This window comes from Cimex lectularius, unplaced genomic scaffold (assembly GCF_000648675.2).
Source record: "Cimex lectularius strain Harlan isolate CLEC.00 unplaced genomic scaffold, Clec_2.1 scaffold143, whole genome shotgun sequence".
Taxonomy (NCBI): domain Eukaryota; kingdom Metazoa; phylum Arthropoda; class Insecta; order Hemiptera; family Cimicidae; genus Cimex; species Cimex lectularius.
In genome coordinates, this window is record NW_019392714.1 from 263,284 (window position 1) to 277,013 (window position 13,730).

Genomic DNA, 13,730 nt, shown 5'->3' on the forward strand with positions numbered 1-13,730 from the left:
TAATGCTGGATGAGTAAAAAAATTAGAAAGAAAAAACAAAGAAAAAAGTTGTATACACATGACTATTATATTTTTATTATTACATCTATAGAGGACATTAGTTAGCATAATCTAATTGCCAACATTTTAAATTCCAAACATCATCTAGTTTCATATACCGGGGTTTCACTTATAAAAATAATAAACCTCTCTAATAATTAAATAATAACAAATAAACATAAATTGCACCTGGGAAATAGTATTAAAAATTTCAAAAAATATATAATCTACATCCAATATGGTTCCATTCATTGAAAATAACTTCTTTATTCTCAAGTACAATTGCACAGACCAATAGCATCAACTTATAATGAATATAAAATTTTATGGAATTTTGTTTTATAATGTTTAAATGAAGAATATATTTAAAAAAAAGTGTATATAATTTTGTACGCTCATTTGTGTGTGCACTTTTTGTTTTTTGACTTTTCTTTTCTTCATGTTTATATTAAATATTCAACAAATATATTATTTATATACAATCAATTTTATATTTACAACACTCGTTTTTAAACTGTATATATTAGAAAAAAATGGTGACTAATAAAAACTATATTTACACTTAATATAAAATATATTAGAACCTACTAAAATTACTACTATGAAAAATTTGGTGTTCAAGAGCATAAATAACATGTGTAATTTCAATGTCAACCATAAAAAATTTGCCAAATCTGCTACATTCTGATAACTTAGGAACACTGTTTCAATAATAAATTAAACATAAACAATTCAATTACATATGTATTGGGAGATCACTGTTAATGAAAATAATTACTACTTTAAATTTTTAAGTACATATTTTGAATGCTTTCCCACCTCGTACAATGTAAACCTTTTATATCTGTGGTTCAAAAACAATTTTTTTTCAGTCTTGAAAGGCAATAAAAATTATTCTGGACCCATAATCATACCCTAATAATATATTCTTGTAACGGGTTAGGAATGTCTTCTAAGTTATTATTCCTACTATTTAAAGGCCATGCACTTAACTTTACCTTCTTACTATTTTTTAAAATTTTATGTAACATTATGACAATGATTGTTTTCATTCTTTCACACTGCAAAACAACACACACAATTTTTTTTCTCCCAGTAGATATGTGCATGTAAGTGATTAATATTAGTATATGTGGTATATATTTTGTTAAACTTCACTCCTATAAAAAAATGAAGTGATGTTTCAATTTATTAAAAAAAGTATTAATTAGAATTAGATTGCCGTTTATGTTTGTTTTAAAACTTAATATGATTTTCAAATGAGATTAACACCGAATAAATGAAACATGCAAGTTGTTCTTAATTTGTATGTTATAAATTCAAAGATAATTCATTCAAAAAATAAAATTCTTTTAACGATAAAATGAACTTTGGCATCAAAAAACTTAACAATCCTCAAATTTTCTAAATTCAAGCGTTAATATTTTTTGTACAAGAATGTAATTTACTTTAAATTACTTAAATTGGTTTTTCTTGTGTTGGAGTTTGAGGCACTATTTCACCTCCCACTCTTTGTGGACTTCGCAGATCCATCCTGTCCCTTTCCCTTTCTCGTCCTGGTCTAAACGATTCTAACAACAATTCCACCCTGTCTTCTACAGGCCCCCACAACTGGAATCCAGCATTGTTTTGCAGCCAAATGACAACAGTACCATGGGCAGATTTCACGTTCACCTCAGTTCTATAAAATTCATGCTGTTAAACATCCACAAATTTCTTATGTTAAAATTAACAAATAGAAAACGTACTTCGGTAACATGTGTTGAAAACCATGCCTGTATTCGTGTTCATAGCTGGGGACTACAACCTGCTTTCTTTTAAATACCGAGGCTTCCAGCTTCAGCAGAGCTTGTGATGTCGGATCCCTCCATTCAGGAATAAAAAAGATGAATGATAGAGCTTCAGTAGAATCGCTCAATAAACGTTCGAAATGTGTTACTGTTGCCTCCATCAATTCTTCACAATAAGGAGGGTTAGCAGCAAATGAACCAGACACGGCTTTTAAGTCCAAAATTGGTCTTAAAAAATTAAATAAAATTAACAATATTGAATAAATTCATAATAGCAAAAAATATTTACCCTCGTGAACCAAAATAAGAGTCGGTATCAGGAAAAGCTGAACAATACTGTTTAAAATAACAATTAAGAGGGGATGCAAAGCATTCAAATGTCACCCCAAACACTTTATTTAAACATTCAAAAACTGAGACAGGAAGAGCCGTTTGAGTTGAATGCGAGCCACCTAAATAGGTGTTATAACGCTTCAGGACCATCCAGACCCTCGGAAGGAACAGTTCCATTTTTTTGTCATCAAAGCAGCTCATTTTATACAAAAATTCCTATATTTAATTAAGAAAAATTAAATTAGTATTATTTTTTAATAACACCAGAAGTAAAGAAAAAATACCAGTTTTTGCAAGTGTTGAGCGTTTAAACAAAGTGGAGTGTCTGTTTGAAATCTGAGAGCTGTTTGATCCCTTTCACTAAAGAAATCAACCTGTGGTAATCTCGGGCAAGGAGTACTAAACTGAACTGGATAACACCACACTTTCCTTGAACAGTGCTCAATTTGATGATAGTTAGGCTCTAAAAATTAAATAGACCACTGATTATGTTGCAACATAAAATAAAATTTTGTTAATATACCTGGAATTCCTTGTTCTTTCAAAAGGTCTAAGTGCTTTTCTTTAACCTTCTTGGCATAGTCTGAAGCAAGATGATAAATTTTAAGGCAAATGCCTTCAATTGATTCCTTACAAGTCTCTGTTAGATGAGGTTGGCATTGTTCCTGTATAAAAAAACAAAAACAAAAAACATACAGCAATTAAACAATAAAAATAAATATAAATGTTTGGTAATGGATTTTACCCTCAAATGTGCAAGCCTGTCTTGGAAGTCATCAAATGAGCCTCCGACAGTCCTTCTCAACCAGTTAAAAGTGTCCTCGACATTCCACATAACAACTTTTCTACTTTCCGGCAATGCATTCCTGTTATCAAGAAACAGAGTGAAGTTTGTCATTTATGTAAATTAGAAAGAAAGACAAAACTCATAACTTCCAACCTAGATTCAATAAGTTTTTTTGCAGATTCTGCATATCTTGAAAGCTGTTTTCTAGCATCACCAGTAAATTTTGGTCGTATAAGCTTCATTGGAATATCGTTCATTATCTCCCTATACATAGACATGGATATTTCAGGGTAGCATTGGCTTGGAAGAAGAGGATCTGTGCCAGTATCAACAATTTTTCTCTCAACAAGCCATCTGTTAAAAGAATCCTTAGGTGCATCTATATCTGTATGTAGTAAAATACATTATTTAATTTAGAAATGTAATGATTTATACAATATTATAGGAATATATCCCATACTTTCTCTTGCATGACAGAGTTCTTGATAACAATTTCTGAGCTTAGTGGCAAGAGTGCACCGGTACATTTCTACTACAGGATGTGGGTGAGGAATGTTTATAGGTGTTCTTTCATAAATAATTGCATTGGTATGTACATCTAAATCCCATGGCCCACTAAAAACACAAGAATATAATTTAACCCTTTTGAAAAATATTTATAATGAAAAATCAAAACATACGCTAAAGCAAATTTTTTTGGTAAAGGACTACCAAGACCTTCATCAGATGACCTTCGTTTTACAGCCTGCTGCAATGCTGGCATAGGAGTCGGTGCAATCCCTAAAGGATCAGTCACAGGGTCAAACTGTAATAAATTATACGTCGTAAATAACACATTATGAAAAAAAAATTTGGCACAATACTTTGGAAAAAACGTTCTTTCGCTAACCTGTGGCTTCATACTTGGGACTTCCCAAAAAGATTCGCCTGTGAGTTTATTCCAGAAGTAAGGTCTATTTTCCCTTTTACTCCAGTGTTTCCTCCATCCTTGCTGGATGAGTTCAGGTGTTAATTCACCATCAATGTAATTAGCAATAAGACCCTGGAAAAAAAAATTTAAAACAAGCCATTGTCATTGGAGGGAAATAAAAATTTACATGTGGAGGCTGAGCGAGATGAGGGTTGACAATCTGACCATGATCTAATGGGACAGGAGGTGGTATTTTGATGGGTGTTGGAACCAGGATTGGCATCGCCTCGTGGACCATGTGCTGTTGAGTCAGAGGCACCTCCCATGATGTGCTTGGGATATCTTCTTTTAATCCATTTGTCTCCCCAACATTAACTCTATTCCAGCTCATTTTAACGTTATCTGAAAAACAAAGATACACTAAATTTATTAAGGAAAATAAAGCTAAAATAAATGGAGGACTTGATATCTTAGAAAAAGTTATTGCAATAAACAATTTTTAAAATATAATTGACATTTTAATGAAAAGTAGGAAATCTAACCAAACTAAAATTGTAATCAACAAAACTTCTTTATCTTGCTAACATCAACAATATAACTCATAATAAATAAAATAGAAAATGTTAACATATTCCTGCATGATTAAACAAATCAGGTTGTAATACGTTTGGCCAACGTAAAAAATGTAAAATCACACAAATGAATAACATTCTTTCTTCGTTAATGAAAATCAGGAAGGAATTTTTAAATAAATATAACATATTTTTCTATTTACATGTATAGCTAAATATACCCTTAAATAAAAGATACACTTTTGCTTTTCAATGATGTACCATATTAATCAATATAGCAACTATATTGAACACTATTTGTGGCCTAAGAGTTAGCTGAATTGCTACAAAGTAACTAGAAGAGTAAAGTAGTATCTAAACTAAGACATGAGAGTTGCCTACTGCTTTATGGGGCAGAATTCAGTTTTGTCCATGCTGCCCACTGAAGTTATTTTCATGGGACTATTCAACAGCTATGTCATTGTCCCATGCATGCAATAACCCTAAGCACATTCACTTACTCTTAAATTCATTATTTCCTACAAACATATCATTCACTCAAGTAGGGTGATACGAGTACTCAATATTCGCCTCAACCCTCTCACTCTACACACACAAAAGCAATACACTCAATATAGTGACACATTTAACACGAAATGCATGATCAAATAAAAAATTAGATACAGAAGAGCACTTATGTTACCACACAATATGAATTGGGGACCCAGAGACTTGTAGTTGTAAACAATCACAATTATCGACACGTGGCATTCCTACTCATTTTCTAAATTAAGCCAAGAAATTGCTGGGACACACCGAGCAACCTTTCTCTACATATCAGACGCCTTCACGGTTTTTGGTCCATAAACCATGCCTGTTTTCATAAAAGACATGACCTTTTATTTTTACTGTCTATGCTATTGTAAAAACTAAGTATGTCCCAAAGGTAATTTTTCACCTAGAATCTGTCGGTGCTATTAGAAATTTAATAAGTTGGGGTGTTAAGCTAACCTGGTGGACAATTTTTTTTCTTCTTTAAAATGTAGTTCTCTTTTTTTCAAACATTTTGAAAGTCTTTCCTATTCTAACTACAATCAATCACAGATAGAATTTTTGGTTTTTTTGTAATGGAAGGACTCAAAATGTGTGAGAAAAGATTTGATACCAGGTCGGCTTAATACACATTATTAAAATTCTAATAGCACCGGCAGATTCTATGTAAAAAAAATTACCTTTCGAATGATATCTATTTTTCAGTAAAACAGAAAGTGTAAAAAGAAAAGGTGATGTATTTTATAAAGTCATACAATATAAGTAATTTCTGACAGTGCATGATGTTCAACTTCCCATTCTAAGTTTTCAGAGAAAGTTAAGACTACTTTACATTATTTTCTTTCAAACTATAGTGAATACTCAATTCAAAACTACCTAATCTAAACTTTGGTATTCTGAACAAAAGTTCAATAAGTTTAAAAAAAGAAAAAGAAATGAAACATTATTTTAGGGGAGGGGAGGAAGGGAGAGGTAGATTAGATAGACAGAGTGGAGTGAATGAGTGTGAGAGAGAGTAAGTGAGTGTGTGAGAGGGAAAGTCATACAAAAACATATACTACACAAATTTTCAATTATTCTTTTTGTTCAGCAAATCCCTAACCTCCCTTTGCTACTAAAAATGAAATGTTAGGTCGGTCTACATTTTTCTTATAAAATATACCTACGCTTAAAATGAGTGAAAAATAGGAAGAAGTAATGAATAAAATTTTAAATAAATAAAAAAATGAATATTTTAATCGGCTTAATTTTTGTGTATGCAATATAGAGTTGTGTTGAAATGACTTTTTTTGTACATATGTATGATTTTTTTTAAAGAACCCTCTATAATCCATATACCTTGGTCACCGCAGTCCCCTTGCTGTTTTTTTTTTTTTGTTTGTTTAAAGTTAATTCATATTTATTTATATAAGTTATAGTTCAACGAGTGAAACTGTTAAAAAAAAATCATTTATTTAATATAAATTTACAATTTGAAGTTGAAGAGGGGTCTTGAAGCTTAGCTCGATAGTTTACATCAGCATTTATCAAGTTGACTCCAGGCATAATGACGATGCAATATATATATATTTAATTTTGGGGAATATCGGTATAACATCACATTTATAATCAATGGACATCTAGTTACATTATATTTTTAATAACAAAAAAAATTTACTTTTTTCTATTTTTTGAACTGTACTATTTGTATTGTAGGTTATTATATACTGGAGCCTGGAATTTTATTTTTTTAACAAAAAGTTTACGATCTCAAGGCATGAGTCCTCTTCAGTGTTAATTTATTATTGTATATCCAGTGGAGTTCCCAACAAAGTGTCTTCACATTAATATAAAAATGTATGATAACTCTAATTGCAGCCAATCATCAGAATGTTGTAAATTGTTTTACTATACATCAGATAAATAAAAGATAATGCCTTAAAAAAAATGTATAAGTGCATAATTTATAAAATAACTAGTAAATTGTTAGTGTATATATGTAAAACTAAATTTCTAAGTAAATAATAAATTAACTGATTAAAAAAAAAATATATATATATTTCTATTGTAACATTTTTTAATTTTAACATTTTATGTAATATTGCTCGATGGATTTAAAATTGAATGGATAAATAAAACTTAAAGTAAGTTAAGGATCCAACGGGGGATTAACAGAAGCGAAAAGAGGGGTGGGGAGGTCGAAGGGTGGTGGAACTCAGAATGCATGAATCACGGCCAACGCCAGACTTTTCAGTTCTTGAGATAAAACTTGCTAAGGCGGTTCAATTCTTTAGAACCGACCATCTTCTTCTTTTTTTTACGCCGGCCGCATTCTAATTGTGGAAGAAAATAGCGGGAGAAAATTTTCAGCATAAGTGTTACTTTTAGGTAAAGACTTTTAAATGGAATTACTGGGCGGTAATGACATTTTTTTTTCTATAAACTAGTATCAACTTCGGTAAAAAATGTTGAAAAATTAATCGTGTAAGACGTTTATCTCATAGTTTATTATCAATTTATGGGAATATGGGAGATGCCCCTTAACCATTAACATTTAAAAGTTGCAGTCTGTCAGCTTTTTTAAAGGAAAAATGCTATCGGACACGGTCAAACACATATTTCCCTTTCAAATAAAATAGAATATAACAAATAAAACGTTCAAGGTGTATTGAAAATAAGTTTATTGAACGAAACGACGGTTTTTTTTACTTACAATTGTGTGGGTTTGTGGTTGAATTGAATTAAAAATCCAATTTTAAACCTGTTGAAATGCTTTGTGCAATTGCACGGAGGATGTTCAGGTTGTTGATTTTGCCCGGAACCCAAAAGTCAAATGCAAAAAAATTACGTGAATTCATAGTAAACGTCAGAGTAAAAAAGGAGTGACCCAAACCCTTTGAGACGCCATTTGCAACTAATTCTATTTTGACTCGAACGACGAACACTTGTGACTCGGCCCTCTACTTGGCTGCCAAAGCCACGATGATCTTAAACGGGAACATTTTCAAAATACAATGTTCAATACGAATCTGCCTAAAGGGAAAATCGAATTCTTCATTTTTTAAATGTACATCTATTATTTTGATATATTGTCCGATTGGTATCTGTTTGCAGTTCTGTTCATATTGGATTAGTAGTTGTCAAATGAGGCGTTCGGCACTGGCAACGCTTTATGAATCTCAAACGTCGATCTGAGACTTGAGTGTCGCTTCTCTGGGGTGAGCTTTTTAAACCCAGGGATGGTTTTTATCGAACAATAAGAGTTTTAATAGAGTTTAATCAACAAAAATGTCCGTCTCGTTTGTTCAGAGGGGCCCCAGGCAGCCGCCCACCCCGGCTCAAATACAAAAAGTACGCATTTATTTGATAAAATCCTTCTCCAGATAATGACAAGCGTGTTGTCCGTTTACAGATGCTCGACGAAAACAGTCAGCTCATCCAAACGATTCAGGACTACCAGAACAAGGGGAAGGCGCAGGAATGCATGCAGTGAGTAGAGATCTTGCTTTACCGACAAAAAAAATCAACTCCACAAGCTTATTTCACACTTTCTGTAATCAAACTCTTTCAGGTATCAACAGATTTTACACAGAAACTTGGTTTATTTGGCTTCGATAGCAGACGCGAACCAAAACATCCAAGCACTCCTTCCCGTAAGTTTCCATTCTTCTCGAATTCTTAGAATAAAATCTTAAAATATGATGATGCTGTGTCAAGAAAACGAATGTTTTCATGAGTCATTTCTTTAAAAAAAATTCTTCAGGGGGTCTCCGAATAATTTTTAGTATAACTACATGTTTAGGACCACTGCACACTATAGGCTAAACCATCGGCTTACTTGTGTAGTCTGGTTGGGCTGCAAGTGCAGTAGGCCTAAACTGTTATTGAGGCTGTATACTTTCCATTTATCTATGCGGTTATGTGTGATATCATGTCTGAGCTATAAACTGTGAAAACTGCAGTTTACACTGGTTTTCATGCAGATCAAAACTGCATTTGGACCATCTTTTTAATGATAAACTGCACAGTTTATTGTACAGTTTTCTCAGTTGCTGACTGGTTTCTGGTTTTTAATCACATCTACTGTAAAAAAGATGCACTTTTAGCCTTTACAGAAGGGAACCGGTTCCAGAAACAGAAAAGAAGCAATTAGTCTCAGATGAGGTGATATTGCCTCTCTCAAGACTGCCCTTTTTTCAGCTGGATTTTACTTATTTATTCCTTTACCTGTGAATTTTCACCTATGATCAAACATCACAGTGTCACACACACACCGTTGAGCATTTGACAACACTCCTTTCGAAGCAATGGTTACATCACTCAAACAGCGAGGAACAGACGAAACCTGCTGTAGATGGATAGAATCAATGCTAAAAAGCAGGAAAGTGCAGGTCTCCATGTTCCACGAAAAAGTAGAAGCAGTGGTGGCGAGGGGGTGTCCGCAGGGAGGAATACTCTCGCCTCTGCTGTGGAATGTGGTAGTGGACAGCCTCATATGTGAACTAAATGAAAGAGGAATTTATACCCAAGGCTATGCAGATGACATTGTCATACTAGTCAGGGGAAAATTCAACTCAACATTAAAAGAGCTCACCCAAAGAGCACTAAACCTGGTGGAACAATGGTGCTTAAAGCGGGGACTTAAAGTAAACCCTTCAAAAACTACCTTAATTGCGTTCACCAAGAAAAGAAATATAGAAATACAAGGATTACGCTTCTATAATGAAATGCTGCTTTTAAAAAACGAGGTCAAATATCTAGGAATAATCTTTGACAAGAAACTAACCTGGAATCCTCACTTGCAACATACAGTAGCAAAAAGTAAAATATCGCTAATGACCACAAGAAGGACCCTAGGCAAATCCTGGGGACTAAAACCGAAAATGGCCTATTGGCTATATACGGCAGTAATAAGACCCAGAATAACCTACGGATCACTAATCTGGTGGAACAAAGCTCAACAAAAAGTAGCTACCCAAACATTAGGCAGCTTACAAAGATTAGCAAACCTATGTATCACAGGGGCGATGAGAACAACCCCTACAAACGCATTAGAAACCTTGCTAAACCTACCTCCACTTGAAATATTCATACAAGGAGAGGCTAGGAAAAGCTCATTTAGGCTCCAAAAACAATTAAATTGGAAAGGAACCAAACAATTCGGGCATACAACCATAATCAATAAAATCAGACACCCATTGTTAGAAATGGGGACTGACTACATGATCCCGGAAACAATCTTCACAACTTCCTATAAAGTCTCAACAGACTATAAAGGAGAGGAAGAACACAGGAAAGCACCAGATACATTGACATGGTATACGGATGGCTCCAAAACAAACGAAGGAACCGGATCAGGCGTTTTCTGTACAAGCCCAAAATATGAGCAATCAAACTCATTAGGGAAGTATACTTCGGTCTTTCAAGCAGAAATACATGCCATCAATGCTTGTGTCCTGGAAAATCTCAAAAGAGGTTACACTGACAAAAAAATCCTCATAAGATCAGACAGTCAAGCAGCTATTAAAGCACTGGCATGTAAAAGAATTACATCAAAACTAGTCAGTGAATGTATCCAAAATCTCCAAAACCTGGGAGAACACAACAACCTGATGATATCTTGGGTGCCAGGGCACAGGGGAATTCTGGGTAACGAAGAGGCGGACAAACTGGCCAGAAGAGGATCTGCAAGACCATACATAGGCCCCGAACCTATCCTTGGGATAACAAAAACAAACATAGATTCCTCCATCGCAGAATGGATCCAAACAAAACAAAGAGAGAAGTGGATAAACTCTAGCGGTGCTAGACATAGTAAACTTATGCTGAAACAACCCTCACCAAAATTGGCAAAAACACTGCTGCAATTGGAGAGGGCAAAACTCAGAGGAGTGGTGGGACTACTAACCGGTCACTGGTATCTGAGAAAACATCTACACAACATGGGTATATACAGCGATGACCCCATTTGCAGATTATGTAATGAGGAGGAGGAAACAGCCACTCATATCATCTTCGAATGCGAAGCAACAGCTCAATGGAGGTTTAACCTAGCGTACGAAAAAGACACAGGGAACCAAATTGCAGCAATAACAGTCAATGACTTGATGCTTCTGAGAAGAAGGATTGAGTCTATTGACTAAACTAGGGAACTGGGAAGGTACAATAAGCCAGAAGGCTGCAGTGCCCGGGGAGTGCAAACCCCGCTTCCTAGTATCCTTTTCTACCATACCATACCATACCACACATACAGGTCTACGCATAATCAAATGTGACACTGAGATTTTATCAAAAGTTAAAAATGTAAAAAAAAAGTAGCATTTGATGTGTGTATTATAAGCCTTAATATCCAGACATGATCCTATTATAGGAATGCACATGTAAGTAAAAAAATGCAACAAAAATTTATTTAGCTGGAAGTACACTTGCTCAAATTATCCATTATTTATTAAATCCATATAGGAACAACTGAACCATTTTTCATTTTCTAAATATAGATGCATCAATTAGTTTTTGTTAATTTTTAGCCACCACAAGGCGTAGTCCCGCAGGGTCCTCCGGGAGGACATCACCAAGGTTTACATCCTGGTGGGCCAGGTATGCCACCCCAGAGTGGCAACGAGATGCCACCAAATCAACAGGGAGCTCCACCAAATCCAGCTTTTCAACAGCAGCCCAATTATCGACCACCGATTCCACCAAACCAACAGGGCATGCCTCCTCAGCAACGTAAGTACATTTTTGCAATTTTAGCAACTCCTGAGTCTTTAAACTGCTGGAGTGAGTAACGCCACATTTCACTAGTAATATATGTGAGTAATTTTGCTTTGGGAATTAACTTTTTGAATATTGCATACTCAGTTAAAATTAAGTATTTAAACTAATGCATCATTCTTTCATCCTGTGCAAATATATGAAAAAATTATGTTTCAATTTGTGACGACATAATTTTTTTTATATGTTCATCTTTCATAGAAATGTTTGGTTGGTTTAGTATGTAAATTTGCGTTTTGTAAATGATGGTTCTTCTCACAGATTTGTTGTTTACATCCAATGTTTGTTGTCATTTACAAAAAGTAATATTTTCTGCATGATTTTAAATATGTCTAAAGGTATTGAGTTGGCAACTTTGTACTTAACTATAAGGTTTATTTTTTAATCAATTAATTAATTTAAAAAATGTTTAGCGTGTATTATTGGATTAAGAAATAGTTTTGTTCCATCACACATCCAAACCATCAGCAAACTGGTGTGCGAATGTGCAATTGAGTTAATGGTCAGTTGGTCATTCCAATATTCTCAGGCCAGATCTGTGACTGGTTTTTTGACCATCAAAACAGTTTGATTTGATTAGGAGCTGGCAGTCAGAGATATGTGCAGAAGTTTCCCAACGCTTTGGCTCTTAACTAAGGTTTTGATTTATGTGAGGTGTGTGTGTGTGTGTGTGTGTGTGTGTGTGTGTTTATTTTTTAACAAATATACAATAATATATATACACAAATGTATAAAATTTTCAATTTCAAATTAATTTGAAATAATGTAAATTTTTAAATTTTCATAAATAATAATACATTTCTTCTTTTAAATTTTACATACAATTTTAAATTGACAAAACTTTTGTTTGAGTATATCAATAACGTACCAATTTTGGCTTAGTTTTAAATTACTTCACACCACGTTAAATATTCTCTGACTGGGGTTTATAATTTTTTTAATAATTGGTGCCACTATCCCCAAGTAAAAAACTATGAGCTTTTGTTCGATATTTTGAAAAAGAGGAGAGTTTCTAAATACTGAATGAACGGAGCAAGGAAGTCCACAAAAACATCTATGATTTGTAAAAGATAAAGAATGAAAAAATATAAGTTTATGTTTATGGTTACAGACTACTTGCAACTGGAAAAATTGAAAAATACCACAACTATAGATTTATTAAAATTATATATGTTGTGTAGAAATATAGAATTAAATAATATCTCTTTCAATTAAATATTCTTTTTATGGCCTTGGTGATGAAAAAGTTAGTGTCATGAGCGGGATCATGACACTGACTTTTTCATATCAACCAAGATCTTACATAAAAAGAATAATTAATTGAAAGAAGTAATTTGGTGAATTAGATCACCAAACATAATGGAATAATATGATATATAATACCATTTTCTGTTTATGTATGTCAGACTCGTTCTCAGGTTTACCTATTTTAATGTGGCTACCATCTGTTGCCCCAATTACATTTGAAAACCTTTTTGGACCAAAAATAGGTTACTGGTTTTTTTCTTCCTTGGTTGGCCATTTCAAAATGTCTGGCGACGCATAAAAACTGTTAAGAGTCCAAGATTGGAAAAAAAGAGTACCAGAGTAAGAATCTTTGAACAGTTAGGTATGCACAGTCATAAATCACAGATTTGTTGGAAAGTGGTTCATAACTGTGTGTGTTGATACAAATCTAATAATTGGGCTGTAAAACGTTTTGTAACTTTATAACTGATGCAAGCTGGTGCAATATTTTGTAATGTTGTTTGCTATACAGAAAATCTTGAAATATTTAATGTTTCAAGTTTTAATTAATCTTTTTATGTAAGGTTTTGGTTGAAATGAAAAAAATTAGGGTAACGAGTGAGATTCGAACCCACGACCTTCGGCTCAATATGCCGCTGCTCTAACCACTTGAACTATTGTGACTTTGATCCATTTGGAAAGCAACTCCCCATCTCAACCTACAACCTTTTCAATTTTCCCTCTATTTATATTCATAAAATATTCATTAATTCATATATATATATATA

At 33.5% G+C, this 13,730-nt stretch overlaps 2 protein-coding genes across 2 annotated transcripts in view; one reads left to right on the forward strand and one right to left on the reverse strand.

Annotated features, from left to right (window-relative positions):
• Positions 1-850: 850 nt before the first annotated feature.
• On the reverse strand, positions 851-7,891 carry LOC106672806 (phosphorylated CTD-interacting factor 1). The gene is made up of 12 exons (XM_014404518.2): positions 7,655-7,891; positions 4,047-4,261; positions 3,839-3,991; positions 3,630-3,754; positions 3,410-3,564; positions 3,103-3,334; positions 2,908-3,028; positions 2,686-2,827; positions 2,447-2,625; positions 2,119-2,378; positions 1,788-2,057; positions 851-1,720 (listed from the first exon to the last, which is right to left on the reverse strand). Exons 2-12 carry the CDS (start codon positions 4,248-4,250, stop codon positions 1,498-1,500), a joined length of 2,064 nt encoding a protein of 687 aa, XP_014260004.1. The 5' UTR covers positions 4,251-4,261; positions 7,655-7,891; the 3' UTR covers positions 851-1,497.
• The window catches only part of LOC106672807 (basic salivary proline-rich protein 2), an 8,824-nt gene continuing 2,316 nt past the window's right edge, over positions 7,223-13,730 (forward strand). Inside the window, exons 1-5 of the mRNA XM_014404519.2 lie at positions 7,223-7,329; positions 8,056-8,292; positions 8,354-8,430; positions 8,513-8,594; positions 11,469-11,670. Coding sequence (XP_014260005.1) covers positions 8,230-8,292; positions 8,354-8,430; positions 8,513-8,594; positions 11,469-11,670 — 424 coding nt within the window. The 5' untranslated portion in view covers positions 7,223-7,329; positions 8,056-8,229. The remainder of the gene's footprint in view (positions 7,330-8,055; positions 8,293-8,353; positions 8,431-8,512; positions 8,595-11,468; positions 11,671-13,730) is intronic.

Excerpts from the sequence above, each read along its gene's own strand:
- LOC106672806 (XM_014404518.2), bottom strand. The coding sequence starts at position 4,250 with ATGAGCTGGAATAGAGTTAATGTTGGGGAGACAAATGGATTAAAAGAA. Across the intron at positions 3,029-3,102 it reads AAAAAACTTATTGAATCTAG|GAATGCATTGCCGGAAAGTA; the intron begins GTTGGAAGTTAT and ends TCTTGATAACAG. Across the intron at positions 2,626-2,685 it reads GAAAGAACAAGGAATTCCAG|AGCCTAACTATCATCAAATT; the intron begins GTATATTAACAA and ends TTTAATTTTTAG.